Genomic DNA, 24,551 nt, shown 5'->3' with positions numbered 1-24,551 from the left:
TTGTTTGTTTGTTTTCTGACTTATAATCTTTGTTTTGCTCACTGCCTTTCAGAAGAGGGAACTGGAACAGGGGAAGATAAAAAATGGAACAAACAAGAAATAAGTGAATATTCAACTCAGTTGGAATGCAATTGCCTCATTTAGCATAATTTTGTCGAAGCTTCAGGAGAAAACTTTGATACACCAGATTTGAAGCATTTGAAAATAAAGGGTCAAAGAAGTAATTGCTTTTATTCTGACCAGTACAGCAGCTGGAACAGGAGGAAGTGTGTGTCACTGAATCCTCAGGAATGTGTCACCCTCTGGGCCTGCTCCCACTGATGGAGATGGAGAAGCTTCTGCAGCTGCAGGGGCTCAGAGTGCATGGCAGGGCTCAGCCACTTCACTCAGCTGTTGCTATTTCAGCTAAAAGCTCTTTTTTCCCCCCCTCTACAGCTGAACTGACACAAAGAGTGTGAGACATATTCATCACCACCGACACATCCAGCATTTTCCTGCTCAAATCACGTTTCCTCTGAGCTCCTCCTCGTTTTAGTGTCTTCCAGGTGTTCAAGTTCTTCAGTTATGCAGTAATTTAGGATGCCCTTGTTCTCTCTTTCCTTTCTCCATCCATTAAACTTCATTTTGCCCTTCCCCAAAACCTTCCCTACCTTCTCTGCCACAACCACTGCTTCACTGGACTTCCCCCTGAAGGCACTGCAGATCCACAGAACACATTCACCCCCACTGTTATTTCTAGCAAACCTCCAACCTGCACTCTCAACCCTGCTTTTACTGAGGCTGAGAACCTTCTGGAACAGCCAGAGCCCAGCCAGCCAACCTGGGAGAACCAAAGAGATCATCCAGTGAGACAGGACAAGAATGAAAATAGTGTTTTTAATATCATTTACAGCAAACTTACAGTATGTATTTCACATCACATATTTCTAAACTGCTCATCTGGAAAATATAAGCTGCAAAAATACAGAACACAGTACTCAAAATATATCGAGCATGTGGCTTCTCTTTTTTTTTTAAAGTCAATTGTACAGTGAAACATTTCCTTTTCCAAACCAGGTTTTGGTTTATTTTGGAAGTGCTGCTAAACATCTGAAAAATTACCAGCAGTCAAATTACCAGCACAGTTCAAAGACCTTTCTGAGGACCACTTTCCCTTGGGCAGGAAAGGAAAACAGGAAGGGAAACAGAAACCCCCAGCACAAGAAGGGGCAGTGGCACATGGGTTCATCCAGGTGCTACAGACCATTTGTGGGGATGTTCTGTGCAGGAAGGACCTTCTCCAGCACCCACAAATGCTGCTCTGGCAGTGGCACGTGGGCTCATCCAGGTGCCACAGTACTACAGGCCATTTGTGGGGATGTTCTGTGCAGGAAGGACAGACCTCCTCTTCTCCAGAACCCACAAATGCTGCTCTGCCCAGGTGACTGTGGAGGACAGCAATGGCTTGAGGGACAAACACCACGGACTGGTCTGGTACAGAGGCAGGTAAACACTCCTCCAGGGCTGTGCACCCTGCACAGAGCTCTGCAGCTGGGTTTCAAGCACAGGTGTGACAAAGTGCATGGGGTGGTGTTGTCTCCAGCAAGACAATCAGTGTGGAAGCCCCCTCCATGCACTGAGGGGAGATTGCACCCACACACCAGCTGCAAACACCTGTCAGAGAAGTCCTGAGCTTCTGAAGCCCAGAGGAACTCCCACCAACAACCCAGTCAAGAGATGCATCAGGATTTGGAGGGCACATGGCAGGCCTGCCTCGTGAAAATGTATTTTTTTTCTTTATTTACACTATGGAGAAAGAGAATGACGGATAAGGGAGTGAGTTAAGGAACAAAGTAGGTTCCTAATAGTCTTGCTAGCCAAAACCCCAAGCCCCTCAATCTCTGTCAGAGACACAGAGGAACCAGCTGGTCAAGCTTTCTCAATATGCTTTGAATTTTAAGCTCTTGAGGTTGCTCATGTGTAGCTGCCACTGAGGGTTGTCAGGGGTGGGGAATAACCAGGTTACACAGGCAGGGCATGGGCTGCTGGTCAACCTCTGCAGCAGGAAAACAAGGAAAGAGAGATCAGCCACTGAAACCTGGCTGTTTCTCCACCATGAATGAGGCATGGCCAAGGACAGGCTGGGCAGTCTCTTCTGCCCATGAACCACATCCAGAGCTGCTCTCCTCCTGCCTGTGTAAACTGATTTCAGATGGTGCTCGTGTCTCACCTGCACGAGGCAAAAGGAATTTCAGAACAGCCCTACTGCAACCGTGCCCCATCTAATGCCATTTATGCATTGTCAGCTCCCACGACTCCAAATGTCCCCGTGCCTGGAATGTGATATAAGTACATACAGCAGGGAAAAAAACCATTTCTGCAGACTGCATTTGACTTGTATCAAAATCCTAACGAACACCACATTTATTGTACTTTATTTACATGGTAGTCACGTGTAATATAATACAATACAGCGTTCCATTTGCAGTGGTAGGCACTATGGGTTTTAAAATGTCACAGCTCTTCCTCTGCTCCATCCCACCCCCTCCTCCCTATGGATGTGAGCTCCCTGTTGTGCGGTCCCAGCGCTGCTCCAGTTTCCCCCTGAACCTGCTCTGGGATGGCTCTTCCCCAAAACCAGGGGAGGGAAGCTGCTCTCACGGGCTAACGTGGAGACTCCAAAACTTTGGTGGTCACAGACCACTGGCAGACCTCAGCACTTGTCAGGGGCAGTCCATGTGCAGCCTCCTCACCATGCTTTGCACCAGAACACCGTGAAGGCAACGTGGGGCTGCAGCTGAGCTACAGACCCCTAGCACAGGGAATAGGCCACCCATGGTGATCACAGAGCACCATTTGGTCCTGCTGCAGTAAGACTTTGGGAAAACGGTTGTGAGTCTCCACAAGGAATCATCCTCCTCCTCCTCTGGTCAGGCAGGAAGGGTCACGGGTGAAGAGCAGGGGTCGTTTCTTCCTTTCAAGTTCACAGTTAGAGTTGTGAGGCACCAAAAGCACAGCACTGTTTGCACTGAGGGGTAAATGCACTGCTGTTTGTGCGATGCCCTACTGCAAGAGAAAACGGGTTTGGGGGGCTCAGGTATCCGTGGCAGAGAAAGATGCCTTTTGCTGTCCCACCCACAGGCAATTCACTTGGGAAGAACTAAGATATGTTAGGCTATATGCAACTCTCTTGATGCCCCAGAGGATTCTGCTTCTGATCCAGGAGCTGTGCAAACATTGCAAATAAAATTTACACCACCTGCTTCACCTCAATACCAATTCGCTGTTGTCTGGGTTCATACCCTTCTGGTGTTTGCTCTCAGCAATTACTGAAATGAGTGCTTTAACCAGTAGGAATACTGGGAGAGGCTGAGAATTTCAAGCATCTCTGAGAGAATATTCCTGGGAAGAGGACTGTGAGTGGGAAGCCAGCACTTGGGCTGTCCTGGAGCGCGGCGCGTCCAGCGGCGCTCAGCCTGCTGACACTGAGCAAGGATCCTCTTACTCAATTCCTAACCACAAACTTCTGAACTAAATATTTTTACTGATGAGAAAATTCCAGCTTAGGGAACTCAGGGAGCAGAAATATCCCCTGTGAGTTTTATGTCCATCCAGAACAAATCCCTGTGTATGAATTACAAGAAAGCTTTTCCAGCTTCTCCAGACCACAGATGATATGCAGAAATAACCTTCCAAATACACTGGAGGTATTTTCTTGGTTTTCTCAGCAATTTGCAAGGACGAAATAAAAGAGAAAATTACTGTATGAAGTTGCTATAAATTATTTGCCAAGTTGCAGCTGACAAGTTTCTTATTGCTTCTTGCCATATGCAGATACCAACTTTGTGCAGAACAAATCCAGCACTACAAACTGCTCAGGGTATGACAAAGCCTTTCCTCTTAGGGTTGGACACCCTGCTCTGCCACACTTAATCTGAATAAATGGGGGAAACATCACAAACTCATCCCATCCCACAGACCCCCTCCCTGGAGTCACTCCATTCATCAAACAAAGACAGATTGAAGCAAAGCTTTGACAAACAAAACAACATAAACACTACAAACAGCCTCAAGTCCTACTCTGGCAGCCACCTAAACTGATTGCTCTGTCCACACAGCTTCTCCTGAATTCCCTGTGTCCTTTTGGGACCAAGAGATGCTTAGAGCCAAGCAGCCAAGGCAAGCCTGAAGCTGAAGGACAAGCAGTCCATGTTCACACTCTGCCCCAGGAAACAGCAGTATTGCTGCTGGGCAGGCACAGCCTCCTTCTGCTCCCCTGAATTCAGGGAACAGACAATGGCCAAAGATTTTACTTGGCATCACTAGTTAATAAAGAAGTACCTCATGTCTAAGAACTGCTGAAAGGCCATTTTTCAGCAAAGCAATTGTATTAAGACTCAGATTGGCTAGAAATGTCAATGGAATGATAGAGAACATCATTTGCAGCCTAGAGGTTATAGATTTAGGGGATATAAGCAGAACGAAACTACAACATTTTGAACATATGTAAAACTAAGTGAGACCTGCTGGCATGCCAGGCAAATTTAAATGCCTCTGGATACCTTGGTAGAGCCAAGCTTGTGCTTTGCCACTGGGGGAAGGAGGAACTGTGGCTAGAGAAAGGAAGCTGATGTTCAGTTTGGAAGAAAACACCCACAAACCATGGGTGTGGTGGAGGTAGGGCTGTCCAGGAGCAGGGAAGGGTGGATAATCCTTACAGAGACACTGAGTGGCTCAGTTACTTTCCTCCTTTCCTCCTTGGATGAGTCTCAACCATCAGATAAGCATGGCTGAACCTGGATCACACCAAAGGTTCTTATCTTAAAACTGCTGCCTATATTCCACCAATTCTAAATTGGCTGCCAACAAAACAGGTGAGGCACAGCAGCAGTGTGGATGCTTGGAGAGGTGAACCCAGACTGAGTAGGAAAAGCCAGAAGCCCTATTGCAAACCAGAGCAGGTCAGTATTATTGCTTGTAATCAGGGGTGCTCTGCCCTAAGCACAGGAGGCTTGTGAGCTCTGCACATATTAATCACATCTAGAGAGAGAACAACAACAAACCTGCTGCTGTCTGCAAACACAGTTCACATGGAATTAGGGGGATAGATGAGCACAGCTGCATTTAAAGGCAGAGCAGGAGTAAGTCTGGAAACTCTTGTGAATAAAGAAACAAAGCTGTTATCACATCAGTCCAGTGAAGCATTTGCATGTGCCTTTTATACTGACAATTCCCCACATCACCTGCCAAGAATAAAGCAAACATCACACCAAGAATGCCACAGCCTGAAGAAAATACCAAGCCAAGCACACCCAGCTGTGACAAACTCTCATATGGCAGCAACAGCTGTGGCTGGCCTGGGGGCTAAAGCTTCACAGTGCTGGTAGGCTTCAGGTTGTTGTGGGTTGGCTGTGGAGTGAAACTGCTGCTTGGAGTTGCCTTTCTGTGTCCCAAAACCTCATTTACTGAGGAAAAATGTCAGTCTGTCTGAGACACAAAGGTGAACCTTAAGCACATTGCCTCCACTGCATGTGATGAACATAAAACTCTGATGGGGATAGGAGGGGGTTCAAATCACATTCATTCCCTTAATTTTTAATTTTTTTTTTTTTTGCAAGGCAAAAGAAGTAAATGCATCTCAGCCATTTGGAAATACTCCAATCACTTTCCAAATGTCTGCAGACCATCAGTTCAATTTGGAAGCACTTTGAAGTGTAGCTAAGTCAGATAATGGAAGCTAATTCCTCTCTGCATCTTTCCCTTCTCACCTTCTGAGTAAGGTGAGACCCAACCACGATGAAGAGCAGCAGCACCAAGGAGTTCAGTGCATCTCAGAGGGAAATGGCAGAGGGAGGTCCCTGTTATTGAGCTGACCTGCCAAGAATAGAAGGTTTGTGATATTCAAGTGCTGATTCAAGTGATGGACTTTTCAATCCCACTCTACATCCAAGATGTGCTGGGTGAAGTCAGAAAAATGGATGATTTCTATAGGCATTAAAAGAATGTTCTGGAAATGCATCACCTTGTTAACAAGGGTGCAAAGAAAACAATTCCAGTGTCATCTGCACCAATTGGGGTCCCCTTTTGATCCCACTGGGGCTATTCCAAGGTGGGATCTGAGCAAGGGAAAGGAAACCCCAGCCTGAAGTCATGCAAGGCAACTGGTCAATCCCAGAGAATCTCAAGTAGTTTGTTTTTCCAAACATCCCATTCCTTAGCAGACAGCCACATGGTGAACACAGTGCTTTGAAACGCCAAAAGAACATTTCTGCTGAGACTGAGACCTCAACAAACCCCTCAATTTCAATGCCCTTGAATATGAAGAAACAATTTCCACCACTGGATCTGGACCACATGGCTCAGAGCATGCCCCTGTTCCTGTTAATGGGTGTTTTTCTAACTCCATCCTCGTTTTTTTGAGTTTCCTGCATGGTTAAGGCAGTTGCAGGATGGAGGTGAAGTGCTGACAGGTCAAGGCCCATAACACAGTTTGGGAAGAAGGAGGATGTCTGACACTCTTCTTTTGTTATTCTGTAACAAAAATTGGGTTGCAGGCAAAAATGGCTTGTGGTTCTGAAATCAGAAAAAAACCCCCAAATGCCTGCTGGTGTGGATGAAGGGTTTGGTCTGTGTATTTTCTTTCAACTAAGGATCTGTTCTTAAATCTGTACCAAAGCACTGACAGCAAAGCCCTTCACGATGCAGGCATCAGACCTAACCCTAGGGGAAAAAAAAAAAAGAAAAGAGTGGGATGGGGGAAGAGATTTTCAAGAGTTCCATTATCAAAAGAAATAAAAAACAATCATGCAGGAATTTCAAGTTACAGCTTAAAAATAACATAAGTAACCCCATTCAACTGCATCTCCCACACATAATACAAGAAGAGATCAAATGAAAAAAGTAAAGAAAAACAAAAATGAAAATGTTATGTGCCCTGGAATCCTGTTTCTATAACTCCGGTCAAGGGAGACTTTTGACTGCAGCAACAAACCACAGCTCATGAACACTGGGAGTTTGTTTTACATCATATCAATCAGCATGCTATTCTCCTTCACCTTGGAATTTCAGAGGGGAAAATCATGAAATTGTGAAAGGGGTTATGAAATTTCAAGCAAGCAGGCTTTTAGAAAGGTTCTATTGTGTGACATTTGTGTTGGAGTCTGAAAGTGTGTGTATAGTATAAAATTATGAGCTAACATTTGGAAAGACAGCAGTCTAAGTAATAAATCTGCAGAATGAAGAGAACTGTACAGAATGATTTCAAAGGCTTATTCTTGACAATTATATATATTTTATGAGACAGTTATGCACCCTGTGCCTTTTCTGAATTCATTGTTTTATGGATGCAGTTTCTCTATTTTAGCAGGTAGGATATACTAAACCAACATAATGGTCTAAAAAGCATCATTTACCACCCAACATAACAATGGCACTGCATAGCTTAATTTTTTTTTCTTAAATTCCTTCATCAATTGAGTGATCCTTAACATGGCTGAAACCCAAGAATTAAATATCTGCAATTACAATATTTGTTGAGTATTTGGCACAATGGAGTTTATTTGATACACCCTTTTTTCCTGCCCTTATTGTTGCTGAACATGTAATTCTGTGCATAAGCTGCAAGCACACATATAAATTCAATCAAGTGGAAGCAGTTTGATACTCCACACCCATGTTGCAAAGCTGGATAAGAGAAAAGTGTGCTAAAAATGTGCTGAACATGAGTGACAAGTTATCCACCCTGTGTAATTGTGCCAGCTCTGGGGTGTCCACTGCAGCAATGGACAAGGACTTGGGGAAGATCAGCCCCTCTGCTACCTGCATGGAAGTGACATCCAGCATTTGACTCAACATGCCAGGTTACTCCTCTAAACATCCTCAAGTTCACAACAGCTTCGAAATTCACACACAAAAAAGGAACTCTTAATTATGGTGCTAACCCTTAAAGCCCTTCTGACATTTAGTCCATCGGAAACAAGTCTGCTTCCTGGGAAAAGAACTCATCAAATGCCACCAATTTGCATTGCTTCCCAGCAGGAATGTTTTGGAAAACAAAAGTGTGCATACAAAATAAGCCTGACCCCCACGTTTCTTGTAATCAGACGAAAATTTCCCCATGGTTTTTGCAGGTTTAGGTAAGACTGCACTGCGGGAGCCAAGCCAAATCTGCTCCTGCATGGATGCTTTGTGTGGAGCTGAATGGAAGTTTGAGCTGCTCAATGTTGGCCAACCTCTGCTCCCATAACCCAGCCTTCCAGAGGGACACTATTCCCACATGTACAAACAAAATGTGGCATACAGGAGAGATTATTCCATCCTCCTCACATGGCTCCCACTGAAAGTCAGTGGAATTTCTCAGGTGAAAAATAAAACACCAGTTGTGAGGGCTGAAGGATTAAGGTCAGTATTCCTCTCATCTTGTACACACACACACACACACGCACACGCACACACACACACACTTTAAAGAAAACATCCACCACACAATTTCTAGATTGCAAATTATATATATATATATCTTTAAAAACTGGAGAGAACATCAACAGCCTCTCCACATATATATGTATTCACTGAGTCACATAGAATATGAAAAAACTATATTATGTAAATCATCATATTATCTATAATTCTCCAACAGACAATTGTTTTTATAGAGACACAGTGCATTCATTCTCTTCTTTAAAAACATATTATGTGTCTTCATTGGCTTGGTAGCATATTAGAATGAAGGCGTATGGATAAAAAATGCAGAGGATTAAACAAACCCCTTGAGTCACATTACATTTGGGTGAATTAAACAGGATCCTTCCCCAAACTAGCATAAATAAATCCTCCTCATGGAAAAGTGTCAGCGATTTAAGGGTTAACACATACTCGAAAATAATTCCAAAAAAACCATCTTATTAAAGGACTACACAGATAAGTATTTGGAACTCATCCCCCTTTAAAAATGACAGCACGTTTGGCAAGTGTGAGCAAACGCCTTGAACTCTACTGGGTTTGAGATCTGAGCCTGGTTATTCACAGACAGCCACAGGAGCTGCAATCTGTGAATAAGCCAGGCCTGGAAGGACTTGGATACCCCTGACAGCATCGCTGGCCACTGGGAAGGTTTCCAGCAGCTTTCAAGGAATTCATCCTGGGCTCGTGGCTGGTGACAGAGTGTGACTGGTGGAAGGGCTCCAGCACCGCTCCCTCTTTGCCATCGTGGACGCAGCAGGGTGGAGCAGCACCCAGCCTGGCCAGCCCTGCAGGGCTCTGCACACCCCATCTCAACTGGGAAAGAACCTATTGCTGTTATCACCTTGCTGTTATCACCCTGCTGTTATCAGCTTGCTGTCATCACCTTGCTTCTCTACACCTCGTGCCAAACTCTCCGCTGAACCTCTGCAGGTGCCCTCCTTGGAAGCTCGTGCTGTCACCAAAGGGGCTGGTGCCCAGCCACAAGGGCTCCCTGCTTTCTCCATCACCCTGCAGGATGTCACAAGTGATCCCATCAAAAGACTCTGTTCCCAAGAATCCTGGCTGGGTGTGACTTTGAGAAAAAGACAAAAGTTTCCTGTGTTGCCGTTGCTGTTTTGCAGTTGTTTCTTCTTCCATTCGTGCTCTCTCCTTGTTTTTATTAAAAAGGACCCTTGTATTATTAATATAGTTCACTCCTCCACAGTCACTATAAAACAGACTCCATATTTTCACACCACTCATGATCTTCAAGGTTATAGATAAATTTTGTCCTATGTGGTTGATTTTGGGGCACCGAGTCCCGCCCCAGATTGTCTAGGGTGAGAGTAGAGGCAAAAAACTCACTAGTGCTGAGACCACCTTCGTGGTTCTTGATGTATCTTTTATAGTTTTTCCTCAAGCACTGCCAGGTGGTTGTGTACAGGATGAATGCAAAGGACTTGAGGGCGATGGCAATGCTGACATACAGGTATCTGTAGACCACGTTGTCATACAGTGCACAGGCTCCTTGCTCCCCACAGAACGTGCTCCAGAACAGACACGTGGAGTCAATCCCAGCCCCGAAGATCAGCGGAGGTGGGATAAAACCTGCCAAAATAAGAGAGACAAATCATGCTTCTATGATCCCTGTGATAAAGAGAGAGGACGTGACTGCAGTGAGTGGAAAGAGGGTGCTTTATCAAGGCTAATAGTCCCAGCTGCAGCCTGTGATTTTCATTTTTGAAGTTCTAAATCAACCTGAATGAAGTTTGTGGATGAGCTTTTAGCTTGGACTTAACGTCTGTGGAAGAGATACCTGCTGATATCAACATGCAGCAAGAATCTTATTCAAGTCTGAGTGGCTTTTATTAAGCTTCTTGTTTGCCTAATGAGACTAAGTGGAGGGATAAATGAAAGAGGAGGACAGCCTTGCAGCTCACCCTCTAGAAACTGGCAATTCTGCACTTTAGAGTGTTGCCCTGAAGGATCTCATAGCATTCCAGTTCAGCACCTAAAATCAGCCTCGACACTGAGATCCAGTTTTGGACTGTACTCTGATATCAAAACATAGCAAAAGGTTTTCTCTGCATCTAAGGAAAAGAAACAATAGCCCCTAATAGATGTCAAAGATGCCATCAGAAAAGAAGGGAAAATTTTAGAGTGCCATTAAATGAAATATCACAGCAGGATTCTCCCACAGCCACTGCAGCTAACTACTGATGAGTGTTTCTCAATCATAGTTTGCAGAAGAGCTGCAATCTTCAAGCAAAGTAATCACTCCAATCTCATTTAACTAATAAAAGAAATGTTTTTCTTGTCTACTTTCCCTCATCCTGCAGGGACACTGCAGCAACCCCCCATTTCCCATTAGCCTGATGGTGATTAGGACATCCACACTCCAGCTCTGCGCTCCCCAGCCAGCCTGCGCAGCACTGGGAAGAAAATGTGAACATTCTACATAATGTAACCATTTCTCTACCTTCTGCTGTATTTATGGGCAGAGGCTAGAAGCAGATAAACCCTGAAAAAAGCCCTGATGGATAAAGTCACTGCTGTGGGCTAAGACAGTGAGCAAAGGAGAGCATTGCATCTACCGAAATCAACAGCAGGCAGGCACAACACCCCCCTGACAGTATCAATGCATCCGTAGGTGCTCTGATGCCTGAGACTCTATAAATACCTGTGACAGCAGACACAAGGAGTGCAGTTTTTAGACAGGAAAGTGTTTAATCTTGGATCCAGTTTCATCATTAACCTGGATTTCCAGGCTTAAAAAAGATACCTTCCTTCAGCTTGTCACGAGCAAAGTAGTGACATTCATGACATGTATCCTAAGACTACAAATAAATTGGTTGTCTTCACTGTTCTCTGTGGTAACTGAGATCTCTTTATTTTATTTTCTTGATGACTGGAGCTCTGCAGATTTTGTTTGATCTTCCTTCTATGTTGGTAAATGCAGGAATTAAGAGAGGTTATATGGGCTTTTGGTTCTCATTTGAACCAGTCATTAATAGCACAAATGTAGTAAGTAAAACCAGATGATAAAAAAGCAAGACAATCTGTTTGTTAGAAATACTCGTTCCAGTCATCATATCTAAAAACCTATCTATGTTCTGGAAAAAAATATCAGCACCAGCTCTGTGTTCATCATTTCAATGACTGGAAAATCCAGGCTGGGCTGGTTCTGTTTCTAAGTTCAAAGACACTTTTTTAGCTGAAACCTGTGAACAACCACACACTCAACCTGGATTTTAAAAATTCAGTTGGACTCCTGCCACAAAGAAGCAAGAGGCTGTGCTGCTGACTACAGTTTGTGTGCCCAGTGCTGCTGGATGGCACCTCAGGGGTAATATCCAGATCTGGCAGTGACTGAGGAGCCACATTCTTCCTGTTTTAACAGACAACCACATTTGGATCATAATTTTGAGGTGTGAGTCCCCGCTTGTTAACATGCTGAGAGATGCTGACACAAAGCTTTGGAGATGTGCAGGCTGAACTTCAGGGAGAGCTGCCATCCCCACCTGCTGGCTCCAGCCTGGAGTCCACCACAATCTGGCCTGGAAAGTGCTCCTCATAAGACTTGAGGTAGGACCTGTTTCCCTTGAACTCCAAAGCTACTCCCATGTGAATGCAGGCACGTGGAAAACCCTTTAGCAACCAGTGAGTATTTCAGGCTGTTTTTAGCAGAGGAGAGGATGAGAGACTCACAGGAGCAAGTTGGTGCTCAGAACCCCTGAGACAAGGGAGCTGAGCAGTTGCACTGCACATCAGAAACTCCTCCTGAGAGTGAAACACTGTGGGGTTTTGTCATGTTAGAATAAGAGGCAAACAACATGAGCTTGGAGGAGAAAAATCTAAGGAAGTGCCCTGGTAAGCAGAGGCTCTTCCAGGATACATGGTGAACACCACCCAGAAAAAATGCATCCAGGATCTTAAAGGTCTGAAATTTTTTGCCACTCCAGACAAATCCATTCCAAACCTTTGGCTCCAATGGCACTGCTTTACTCTCTTCTCTGGGAAACTGCAGTAATGCTTTTTAAATGAAGACACTGTTAGGCTGCCCTCTCACAGCAGAATTCCTATGAAATGAGACAATATATGCAGGAGGATACCGGGAGAATTCAGTCATGCTTCATGTTATTACAGTGAATATTAAAGAGAGTCAATCATGTTCTACCTCTTACTGCAAAATGTTGCAAAAATTTCTGCTCTCTCTATATATTTATATATATTTCATAGCAGAAACTGTAGGGCTGCATAAAAAAAGGTGCTTCTGTCTTACTGAAATCTATTAGCTAGGATTGCACCTTCGGGTCTCATACCTCTTGCATTTAATTCTCTCCTTTGGTGTAAGAAGCAGCTATTATCGCTGTCTTCTTAAGTCAAAGCTTAAAGGTGAACTGAAAAGCTTTTAAAATAAATCAGTAAAGCTATTCTCAAACCTCAGGTGATAGAGGCACAATTTGGATACCCTTGCTCATACAGAAAAGTATCTTTCTCTTCATTTTCTGTGCGTTCCAGCTACATTGCTGATATGATTCAGGATGTATTGTCTTATTTCATGGGAATCCCTTAGTGACAGAGCAACATATAAAGATTTGAATTTAAATTCTCACTATGGCTTCTTTACTGAAGTGAAAAAAAAGAAATCTGTTCAACTTAAGCATACATGTCTGAGCCTGGTTTTAGAGGAATTCAGGATGCTGCTATCTCAGGAGGCTTCTCTCTTTTGAATGGAAAAAAGAAAAGATAAAAATCCCTCCCCTTAAGTATTTTTCTTTTGGAAACAACAGCCCACAGCCATCCTCCTTGCACACTTGTCTGCTGAGACTCCATATTCAGCCAGTCACAGCTGAAGTCAGGCCAAAACCCACCAGCAGCACCAGCAGCTAAAGAAAATGCTGTGTTTGCAAGGCTTGAACCAGAGCTGACCTGAAACTTCCCTTTTAGTTATCTGAGCCCTGGGTAACTTAACCTGAGGGAGCTTTTTGTATGGCTGCAGTTACTTCACCAAAACCAATGGACATCTAATTGGCTTTACTGTAAACTGGTCTGGGAGCACAATTTCCTGTTCAGCTTATGGGGATTAAGGTGTTAATAAGTAAAAAATGAAGTCACTTATTCAAAGCGATGTCTGATACTGCTGGATTTTCAGTCCTGTACTTCCCAGTGCCTTGTTACAGCCTAAGAAATGGCACTTTAGTCTCCAGCTCATTCCTTTGGGACCAAGGGAGCCATGCAGGGAAGGTGCTCTCTGTGCCCTGCTAAAAAAAAGTAAGTTCCCCTCCCACAACATGCAGAAACCCTGGGCATGAGATGGTCCCACACAATGATGGATCAGAGGATTTTGCCCTGAACCACTGAGACTAATGAGCTGAAATAGAAGAGCTTTAAAATAGGAGCCACCTCTTCCAGAAGGGAAAAAAACCAGCCAGAAACAAGCAGCAGCCTGGTATGTTCCCTTTAATTCATACATGAGGAGAACATACTGGTGCAGAGGAGGAGCCATAAGCATTTTAATGGGATATTAACCCACAGGAGGAAACAAGGACTCAGCTTGTCTCATTTTCCTGGTTTCATTTCTGAGACACCCAAAGGAAAGGGCAAACTCACCATGTAACACAGGTCCTGTCCCTCAAAGGAGGGTGAAAATCCATATCCCTCTACTTCAGCCCTATGCAGTGCAGCAGTAATTCTGCAAGCTGCTGACACGTTATTAACAGCTACAGAAGAGAAACTGGTTGTGTGGGACCATGGGAGAAACAGCCATTGCTCATGCAACACTGCATTTTCTTCCATTAGCACAACACAAATGGCAGGAAAAGTGCTTCAGGAGCCTTGATGTGACATCCCTCATGGAGAGGGCTTGGAGCCCAGTGTGCCAGACCCCTCTCACGACAAGGACAGCACTGCAAGGAGCAGAAATCAACTTCTGCAGGTTAAAAAGAGGGAGCAAAGGGTGGGAGAGAAGCACACACAACTTTTGTACCTACCTAGCAACCGCAGCAGCAGGAAAAGCACCCCCAGAGCGTAAGACTTGAGTTCAGGGCTCACAGTCCTGCAGGGAGGAGGGAGAGAGAAATCAATTCCTGTTGTTCTGCTTTGATTAACACACCCCGTGGCCATGCTGTGCTGTCAGCCAGGATGCCACCAGCACCTCTTCAAAAAGTCATTAATGGGGCTTTTCTTCTGCCTTCTCCTGAACTGCCTACAGCCCCAAAAGTAATTGCATTGGTGACAGGTTCAGGAATTAGCCAAGTCATTAATAACAACAGCTAATGTTGACAATGGATGTTTATAAGCTCCCCATCAAGTTTTCAAGGCTCCAGATGTTGAGAACTGGAGGGAGAGAAAACTTTTGGTTCTGAAACTCCCCAGACTACTGGGAACAAGAGAGGGAGGGAGAATGGTGGACCAAAAGGTTCAGTCAGCCTGGTGATTCAGTGAGGAAGTGCTCAACACTGGTTTTCATGCAGTTTGCAGTGTCTTGTGCTATGAACACAACCACTATTGCATTAAGAGTTATCCTTCAAAGGTGCTTTAAAAAAACACTCATGGCAGGGGTGGTTCTCAGTATAAATACATGGAAGGGGCATCAGCCAAAACTGATAAAACAGAATCAGTGAGGGCTTTTAAGGTAGGAGAAGATCCTTCTGATCACCTGTCCTCCTCTCAGACATTCATGGGCCATGTAATACCACACCATGACTTCTGTGTGAAGCTGTGACCTCGGGATGAATTTCAGCAGTTTCCAGGCAGACCCCCACACTAAATATCTAAAGCTTTTATGCTGGGAATTATATGACCTTGGACAAATGTTCCAATGGTTAATGGGTTGGCTCAAATAGGATTCTACAGTTGGGTGAGAAATGAGGGAAACAGAGCATTAAAAGTTTATTTTAATGAAAAAAGAGATTATCACATGGAATATTCACAGTGGACTTTTAACTGGTGGTGGTGTCTTTCCATCCACTTTTCTATATTTAAGACCAAAGTCAATCCCCATACCTTAGGCTGGAGTAAAAATTGTCACTTGGAGACATCTCCTTTTCTCACTGACTACAGCAGTGACCAAATGACTTGCTAAGACAAGTCTACATTTAATTTGTAGACACTGAGTCCATTTTTAAATAACCATGGGAGCTGCCAGTGTCACTTGTCACTGCTCTGGACACCAAGGACACATTCACATGCCACAACTTTCTTTAAGCAATGGAAAATGGCAGCTGCAAGAGAGCACAAGGTGCTTATCTGGCTCAGAGCTCTCTGCTGTACATTTGGTACATTTTGTCAGCAATCAGTGATTCTGAGTGAAGTTACAAATCTGGATGTGTGAACTGTTTATTTCCTACAGCTCTGAACTGAGTATGTTTCATCTTCCCTTTGCTTTTCTTATTCCCTGGTATTCTTCTTCCTGGCTTATCTCATTTGAAGGCAACACTAAGATGTCTCCATGTTGTATCCTAAAGGTGCTGGCAGCTTCCTTGAACAAGAACTCTTCAAACTCCAAATTGCTTTTGTCACAATATTTATCATGAGGAAATTTGATTTCCCTTTAGCTACTGGAGATGCAAAGAGAGAAATGAACTAGTAGGTGGAATATCTCATTTTGTATCCTGCAGGGAGACATGCCCTCACAGAGCTGTTCTGTCCAAAATCCACTCAAGAGTGTGTTTCTAATACAGACCTTATTGATTGAATTTTATTGGAATTTTCCAGGCAGCAGAATGGATCTGCTATTTATGCCTCTGGTTATTAGTCTCAGTAAGTGACAGCTTGGACAGCTAAGTAATTTTGGATAAATGTGGGCTTAGATATATATGTATATCATAAGGTGAAGTGTTCCATATGTCTGGAAATAACACAAGGTCAGTTATTTGAATAAGCTACTTTTGCCCACCTATTCACATTGGTTTAACTCAGACATGTCCTTCAGACTTCCAAGCTCCTTATGTTCTTGGACTTGCTCCAGGGTGAGAGAAGTTAAACTCCAGTCAGGGAGGTACTCACCAAAGCTAGCTTTAAATTTTTCCGTGGTTTCTGTGGTCTCCAGATGATCTCAAAAGGTGAGCCTAAGCCTCTCTCTAAGCCATTACATGCTGAGAACACGGGATGGCAATTCTGCCCCTCTCCTGATGCAGCTGTAACCTCCCTACTAGCTGGATTGGAAACTGCACATCTGTATTTCCATGTTAATCCCAGAAGAACAGCCCCTGCCACCATTCTCTGAAAGATCCCTGCAGGAACCTTGTCTGTTTGGGAGCCCAGTTCCACCTCACTCCCTCACTTTACCAAAGACGGGCTTAAACAGTTCCTGTTTTCTCTCCAGCAGTTCCATACTGCAGGCCCTGAACTGGGGCCATGCCTGCCTAAACCAGACACTAACAAGTGAAAAAGAGTAGCTTAGGGAGAAAACAGCTTGAATGAAGGTTCAGTTCAAAGTCATGGGTCTGGAGACAGTGAGCCTGGTATAAAAGGCAGAGGCCAGGAGCTGTGTGGGACCCTCATCTCCCCCCTGTGCCTTAGAGTTCCTCCAGCCCTCATCCCATGACAAGATCCCACCACCTGATGAGGACGGTGACTGACGGTCCTACTTGGTGAGAATGATGACCAAAGCCCCACCTGATGAGGATGGTGACCAAAGCCCCACCTGATGAGGATGATGACCAAAGCCCCACCTGATGAGGATGATGACCAAAGCCCCACCTGATGAGGATGATGACGGACGGTGTCTGCGCCATGGCCCCGATCATGCTGCAGACACACATCACACACAGGAATGTCAGGAAGGCCTCTTCACACCCAGGGCTGGGGCACTTGCCAGGAACCACGGTGGCGTTTTCAGGAGGGACCGAGGTGAGGCACGAGCAGCCACTGAGGTTCTGCAGAGGAGCACAAGGAGTCAGGAGAAGGGAGAGCTCTGATCCCACCGCTGCCCTCTGTAACAGGGCTTGTCAGCAGCAATTCCTAATCCTCTGATGGTCAATTAAATAACTCCTAAGTGCTTGTTGGAGGGGGGTTCGGAGAGAGTTTCAGGAGCGTCAGAGCTGACGCATGCTGCCAGCAAGGGAAAGCTGTCCCTTGCCTTGTTTCTTTTCTTCTGCTCCTTTCAAGTCTCTCCCATAAATGTCACGGTGACAGAATTATTACCGAGTTCTACCTCTTTGGAGGAGAATAAAGAAACAATCTGTGTCTCTGTGACAAGGAAGATTCCCCCCATCATGGTTCTAATTACTTTCTTATTTACCTCTGTCCTCTTGGCTGTTGCAATTAAACTGAAGTACATTGAATACAGGTAAATCTGCAGCCCTGCTCTTGGCTGCAGGTTGGGGACTGCTTCCAGCACCTCAAATCCTGGGCAGGAGCCACCCACGATGGGTGCTGCAGCTCACCCAGAGCTGAACCACCACAGCCTGGCAGCAGGGATGCTGCTGGACCTCAGTGCACTCCAGGGCTAATAAATGACATCTGATTCAGAGGGATTTGTGTTGAGCTAAAAGCTCAAGTCAAGCAAGATAAACTTTATCAATATGTGATCAGAAGGAGGGTGGAATGACTGCATTTTGCTTTGATCTCGCCAGCAAGTGCAGGATGTGAAAAGAAGCTTTGTTTGCCAGCCACAGATTTAAGGATTTTTTTCTTTTCCTTATTTTCCAACTCGCCCTCCTGAATTTCTGAGTGGGGGATGTCAGTGCAATTAAGGCACACAATACTACCAAGAAATCCCTTAACGAATACAGAAAGAAACAGTCATTAATGATTCATGGCTTGTCTTCACAAGCCGCTGGGTTTGCAGGTCACATGTTTGGATGAGAGCAACGTCATAAAATATAACATATTGAAAAGCAGCTCAATCTCCTCCCCTTCTCCCATACCACGTGCAAGCAGAAATTCCTTTGCTTTTCTGCCAAAGGGGTCCCCTTAGGACCATACAAAAGCACACTTTCTGGTTCACTGCCTCCAAAGATAAGGATCAGCAGGGATACTACTCCAACCTTTCTGACACCAATCTCTTTCTTCTGCACAGGAGTCAAATCATTTTTTTCCAATTAAGTGCACAGAGGACAAGAGAGACTGTGGTGCAGAACTCTAGGAGAGCTGGAGCAGACATGCAGGTGCCTTTCTGCTGGCAAGCAGTAATTAAAATAACAAATTCCTGTGCTGTGAGTTAGAAGCTGACACCTGAAGGCTCCAGAATGGTGACAATTAGCACCACCGAGGTGGTTTGCACAGACAACAGGAATTTGTAGCTCCTGGCTCTTACTGCAGTGCGCTGCTAGCCACTAGCCTGGACAAGGCCCTGTGGATCGAAACCCATGTAAGTCTGGAAAAATATACAGCTGCACTGAACAACCCTTGGACAAAATTCTCATCACAGCAAACGTGCAGAATGGGGTGTTTATTTCCCATGGGCTCTCATCAAGGGACAGAAAGTACCTGTTTTGGGCAGTGGTGGGGCAGACTGTCCAGCCACTGGGGATTTTTTTACAAAGCACAAGGCAGGTTCTACCTTCACTGCCTGAAAATTTGTCCCTCAATCTGCTTTTTTTACCACTTTGCTTCAAGGTGCTGGCCCCAAGCACTGTGAGTGGTTTGTACCAACCACCTCAGCTTGCTTAGCACTGCACCTCATCCTTACCTGGCAGATCTTTGATCTTTTATTACTGACACAGTATGCAACTCACAGACATCAAACAAGGAAACATCAAAGATGGAGTTATAACTTTGTCCTGTGGAGAGGAAATTTTTTGCTAACTGTGCCAAACTTCTGTAGATCTCCTTGTCTACAACCCCACTGCATCCAACCACTTGTTATCAGAACCTTCTGCTGCCCAGCAACCTGCATACCCAGATTTATGTGTGCCTGTGAAGCTACACAGATGCAGAGTTTACACCTTTAACAGCATCCTGACTTTGCTGTGATTATCCACGCAAATTATTTTACCCACGTTTTTAATTACTCATTTTTTAAGCTCTGGCTCTGACAGGGAAGGGACAGGCTGGTATTTCAATGCAAAGCTGTGAGGTGCCAGCACAGTAACTCCAGGCTGGAATTCATGTGTCTCCAGCCAAAATGCTTAGAGAGTCAGTGGCATCAAACAAACAAGATGCACAGCCCAACATGTGGTATGCAAGGGTCACTCCTAGGAATGGCTGGAAAGAAAAGTCCTTGGGGGTGCCAGAGCTCTGCCTACCAGCACTGATATTCCTATGGCTTTTTGGACAAGTGCACCTCTGGAATCAGCTCAGTAAGAAGAGAAGGAATGAAAAAGAAAGAAATATCTGAGCTACACACTGCTTTTAGAAATTGTTCACAGAGGAAAAGTGAAGAGAAGCAGTCAGAAACGTAAAATGTAGTAAAGTTAAATAAAGCATTCAGAGAATTTTATGTCCCAGTAAAAAGCAACCCTTGCCTCATCACAAGCACATAACATTCACAAGACCCTCCAGACAGGTCATTACCTGGATTATGGGTTTAAAACTTGGTTTGGCAATTTGGCTTTGCCTCAAGGCCATTGCATGGCCAAACTGGTCCATAATTCTTGATAATGCCCTTTCCAGCAGATGCTATTGCTTCACCAATTTGTGTTCAAAATGTTACTGCAAAAAACCCCCACAAAACAAAGAGATGAGAAGAACCCCAAGGATGACAACAAGAAGGCAAAATGAGAAGGAGTAAGAGAGAGCATGAGGCAGAGTGAGTTTTTTGCTGAGAGGCTTGCTCTTGCAGAGCACAAGGTCAGGCAGCTGCAGGCTGAAGGGGCAGAGCTGAATTTTCATTACCATGCTCCTTCCAGAGGAGTCAGAGCTTTGCCCTGCACTGCACAGATTTCTGCCATGCTCCAGCCACACACCAGCTGAACACCTGCTGAAGGCTTGGTGAGCTGGTGAGACACAATTCTGTGTGCCTGAAACAAGCTGGTTTCCTCTTAAAATCATCCTGCTGCCATCTCAGGTGTTGGCTTATTGGGAGGAGGAGGAGGAAGAAGGCAGGGAGGAGACACCTTCGTGTGTGACACGTTGATGTGGATCCTTGCAGGGCTGCTGAAAACTCAAACTGTGGTGTTTCAAATGGATGCCAGCATCTCTGAGGCTGGGGGGGGAATGGAGGAGACAAGATGTTTAAGCAGGATGAGCTCACAGGTGATGAGGGTGGGGAGGCAGCACTGCCAGCTCCAAGTGTCAGCACTCACCTGTGCCTTGTCTCTGGGGCAGGAGGGGAGGTTTGGTATCTCCTCAGCGAGGAAGGATGCAGCCATGGAGGGATAACTGCATGTGCTGAGCACTGATGTGTAGGCACAAACAGTGCCTGTGACCAGGCTGACCTCCCACAGACTCCACACAGCCTGGCACAGCCCCAGGCAGTGAGCAAGGATGCAGGAATCCCACCAGTCCCCACCCACAGGAGCACTCATTTTCAGTCTAACCCAGAAGACATTAACATTTCAGCAGCAAAAAATGAAAAAGCTGGCTTTTAAGATATTGTTAAAAATTCCCCACATCTTCTTTATACAGGGATAGTTTGGTCTTTATGAGTTTTCTGAGGGAAAAAGCTCTTAGAGAGAACTGAAAAATGCAGAATGTCTTTGGATGGAAACTCTGCTCCCCTGACAACTGCTCTTGCTGCTGCCTCAGAGCAAAGCAAGGAAAGAGAAATAAGCAAGTAGAGTTAAAGGAAAGCTTAAACAAGGGTGAATAAAACCAGCAACTGCTCACAACTGTCTAGGAACCAGATTCAGGGAAAGAGCAAGAGGAAAAAGACTGAAAGGGTTGGGCAGGACAAACATGGGCAGGTGGAGAAGAGGGGAGATGAGGAACAACAAGGAACAACAACAGGATAAAAGAGGAGCAGGTTCCCCAGCTCTCCCTTCTGGCCTAGGGATCTCTTGCAGAGGATGTGTTCTACCACTGGACACCTGTGCAGATCTCCCATCACGTTCCTTGCTTCCCTGCTGAGGAGGAAAACCAGGGCAGGAGGCTGTGAGATCCCATCCTGCTCCCTGCACAGAGTGGGCATTTATGGAACAGAGTGAAAAAACAACAGGGGCTCAGGCCCACCAGAGCTGTGAGCTCACTGGCTGTGGGTGAGCTGCCCCCCCAGACACACAGGAACCTCACTCACTTGAGCTCCCAGAACTGCTCCTACAGGTGAGAGGTCCCCAGGGAAGGCCACTCACCGTGCTGCTGCAGCCAGCAAAGCAGGCAGATAAGTATGTGACCCCGTCTGCCCCACACACTGGAGTGAAGGAATCAGTTTGGCATTCACAGTTGTTATTGCACGGGGAATATGGGTCCAGAGATGAGGTTGGAGTTGAGCTGTAAGACAAAGAGAGAAAGAAATTAATGGACAGTGTGGTATCAGCCAGCTCTCCCAACTGTTGCCTCACAAAGATGCCTTTGAGGGGGAGAGTTAAGGCAAACACACTAAAAAAAGCAGTGGGCAGGCTAGCTGGGTTCCAGCTCTAAGAAATCCAGGCTACAGCCTCTTCTTGGAGACTGAAATGCCACGGCCACTATCTCCCTGCAAGAGAGAATCTAATGCAAGCCTTGGGCTGCCCTGTTACCTCAACAAGGAGCCTCCCTCAAGGAAACACAAAGAGATGCTGTGGAGACAGCTCTGTGTTTTTCTGTAAGGAGCTGACAGGCTGATGTTGTCATCGAAAGAGTTGCCACTGCATACAGCAGCACTCAGGAAGAAAACACCAAATGACTCTCTCCAAGTCCTGTGAGTGCAGGACAAAACAGGGTTATGTGAGCCTCACTTCTCACATTAAAATGAGCCTGCAGCCAAAAACACTCTCTCTTCACCATATCTGTATTTCTAGGCATCTAAAACCTGGTTCTACAGCCTCCCCTCAGGCACTGAAATCAATGTACAGAGCAGTGCATGTCCCTTACTGCCAGGACAAACCAGACCCAATGCTCCAGAGGTGCCTGTGGGTACAGACTCAGGTCTGGCACCTTTTGATTCAGTTTGACTGAATTTCAGACTTTAGTGAAGCTCTGCTGTCATCTGCAGGTGCTCAGGTCTCTCAGTGGTGAGTGGCATGGAAACATGCCAGACTAAGAGCCCACACCACACTGCCTTCTCTGTGCTTGCTCTGTGGCTGTCTGAAGGCCAGCACTGCTTTTCAAGGACACTAACATGGATTTATGCTGGCAGAGCTCCCTGAAACTCTCAGTGGACTCACTTGTTTCCATAGGGAACAGTAACCCCTGCCACAGGTCCTGTGTCACAGCCCAGGAACAGGAAGGACACGTAGCAAGCTGTGGACACCAGGTTCACCAGCATGGCCATCCTGATGGCTCCCAGAGCAGACAGGCTGAGCTTCTTCACCAGGAGGCCACCCAGGAATATGCCCAGACATGCACATGGGATTGCTGTCATCCCTGCAAGAGGAAAAAGCAGTTAGCAAGGCCCAGTGAGCTGCACTGGGACAGGCTGAGCTCTCCAGCAGCCAGAGCTGTGCACTGGCACCAGGAAACTTTGCAATGCCCAACTGCTGGAGTGGCACCAAGCTGGGGCTGCCCAGAAAAAGGAACAGATGCAAACAGGCATGCTGCCTTGCATGGAGGAACCAGGATCTTCTGCCAGTTCTCATCCAGGCTGGAGGGAATGCCAGGCTTGCTGAGCTTGGCCCAGCCTGACCTGAGCAGCAGCAAATAAAGTCAAGAATTTTCTGAGGTGTCTGGAGGCTTTGGATGAGCCCTGCTGGTGCGACTCACAGGAGTCTGATCTCCAGAGACTAGGCAGGAGCAGCATTTGAAAATATGAAATCTCCCTAAAATGATTTTCTTTAACTGTGAAATGCAAAATCACTGCCAGAAGTGACTCCCTTTCCAGCACAGACAGAAATCACCACACTATGCTTGTTTGGGATTGCTTTTATCCCTTTGCTGCCAGTTACACTCCAGATCTCACTGCCTGAACTGTGCTTAGGAGAGAATCCCAGTCCTGGCATTCCCAGACTCCCTGATGACAACTTTGTTTAAACAAGTTGCTGTGAGAAACACAGAGGTATCCAAGTCTCCTTTCTGTCAGGTCAGAAGCAGGATGTGCTCTGGCTCATGGGTGATCCCCTCTTTGCTGGCCACCCAGCTGCACTCCCATGCTGACTGCCCAGCCAGCTCCCACCAAACAGCTTTTTCCCTTCTCCCACTGGGTCAAGAGTGAAGTTACTTCCCTTTGCCAAGCCTTTAATTTTCAGGAAAGATGGAATTGCCTAACAACTTTGAGACCTCTGGCCTTCTGTCAAATCATATTAAAATTCACTAGCAAATTCCTGGGTTGCAGGGGGAGGCAAGGCTGACTGCAGGGGATTGTTTCTTTTGAAAAACCAAGCCAAAACCAGAAGATATATCAATGACTTTAATAGGGAAATAAACAACTGTCAGGAGAGCAGCTTGCAAACTCCTTGTTATGAGATGAAGATCCACCCATTTCCTGATGTCCCAGTTTTTGACAGATCACTGCCAGCTGCCCGTCTGGCAAGCTGTGGCCGCAGATCATCCAAGATCAACTTGCAGATATCTTAATTGGGTGCTGCTGAGAGGAGGGCTGTCATAAACAAATGGCTGGGCCTGCCTGGGATGAGCAGCAGCAGCAAATAAATGAATATTCTGCCATCAGTGTCCTGACAGGGAACAAATGAACGCTGAGAAATGTAGAACGTGAAATCACAGCAGCATGGAATGGTCAGAGAGAAGGGACATTTGAAAGACAACCAAGCTGAACTAACTCAGGTAGTACTTGAAGTGCTCATTGCAATCTTGTCATTTCCAGGCCAAGGGGGAAAGTTGTAGTGATTAACAGGAGACACTGGGCTTCCTAACCCAGACTGAGATGGGCTGCAGAACTGTGGGGCACCAGAACCATGAGACAAGCAGTTCAATGGCCACACTATCACTGCAGTCCTGGGCAACCAGACAGCCCATTTCTGCTGATTCCAAGGCTCTCACAGACTCTCCCATCCTGGGTGTCCCATACTGCTTCCCACTCAACAGGCTGGGCCACAGGGGAAGTGATGGCAGCAGGATGCAGTGGAGAAAGGATGCTGGAGGTCTGGTCTGGGCCCTGCAGCCATGGCACAGCTGAAGGCCAACCCTCCCACTCACAGACACATCTCAAA

General features: G+C 45.7%; 1 protein-coding gene across 2 annotated transcripts in view; it reads right to left on the bottom strand.

Annotated features, from left to right (window-relative positions):
* Positions 1-857: 857 nt before the first annotated feature.
* Positions 858-24,551, bottom strand: part of SLCO3A1 (solute carrier organic anion transporter family member 3A1) — a 139,672-nt gene continuing 115,978 nt past the window's right edge. The window contains exons 6-11 of one of the 2 annotated variants that reach the window (XR_008508592.1): positions 22,614-22,812; positions 21,600-21,738; positions 17,128-17,303; positions 14,415-14,479; positions 1,436-10,029; positions 858-1,274 (exon numbers count right to left, since the gene is read on the bottom strand). Coding sequence is in view for 1 of the 2 variants with exons in the window: in XM_036389463.2 (XP_036245356.1) it covers positions 9,650-10,029; positions 14,415-14,479; positions 17,128-17,303; positions 21,600-21,738; positions 22,614-22,812 (959 nt within the window). In the remaining variant the exon portion in view is untranslated. Of the gene's footprint in view, positions 10,030-14,414; positions 14,480-17,127; positions 17,304-21,599; positions 21,739-22,613; positions 22,813-24,551 lie in introns of both variants that reach the window. The other variant, XM_036389463.2, reaches the window with a different exon arrangement.

This window comes from Molothrus ater, chromosome 13 (genome assembly GCF_012460135.2).
Source record: "Molothrus ater isolate BHLD 08-10-18 breed brown headed cowbird chromosome 13, BPBGC_Mater_1.1, whole genome shotgun sequence".
Taxonomy (NCBI): domain Eukaryota; kingdom Metazoa; phylum Chordata; class Aves; order Passeriformes; family Icteridae; genus Molothrus; species Molothrus ater.
The sequence above is the reverse complement of the archived record's forward strand: the minus strand, read 5'-3'. Positions and strand labels throughout refer to the sequence as shown.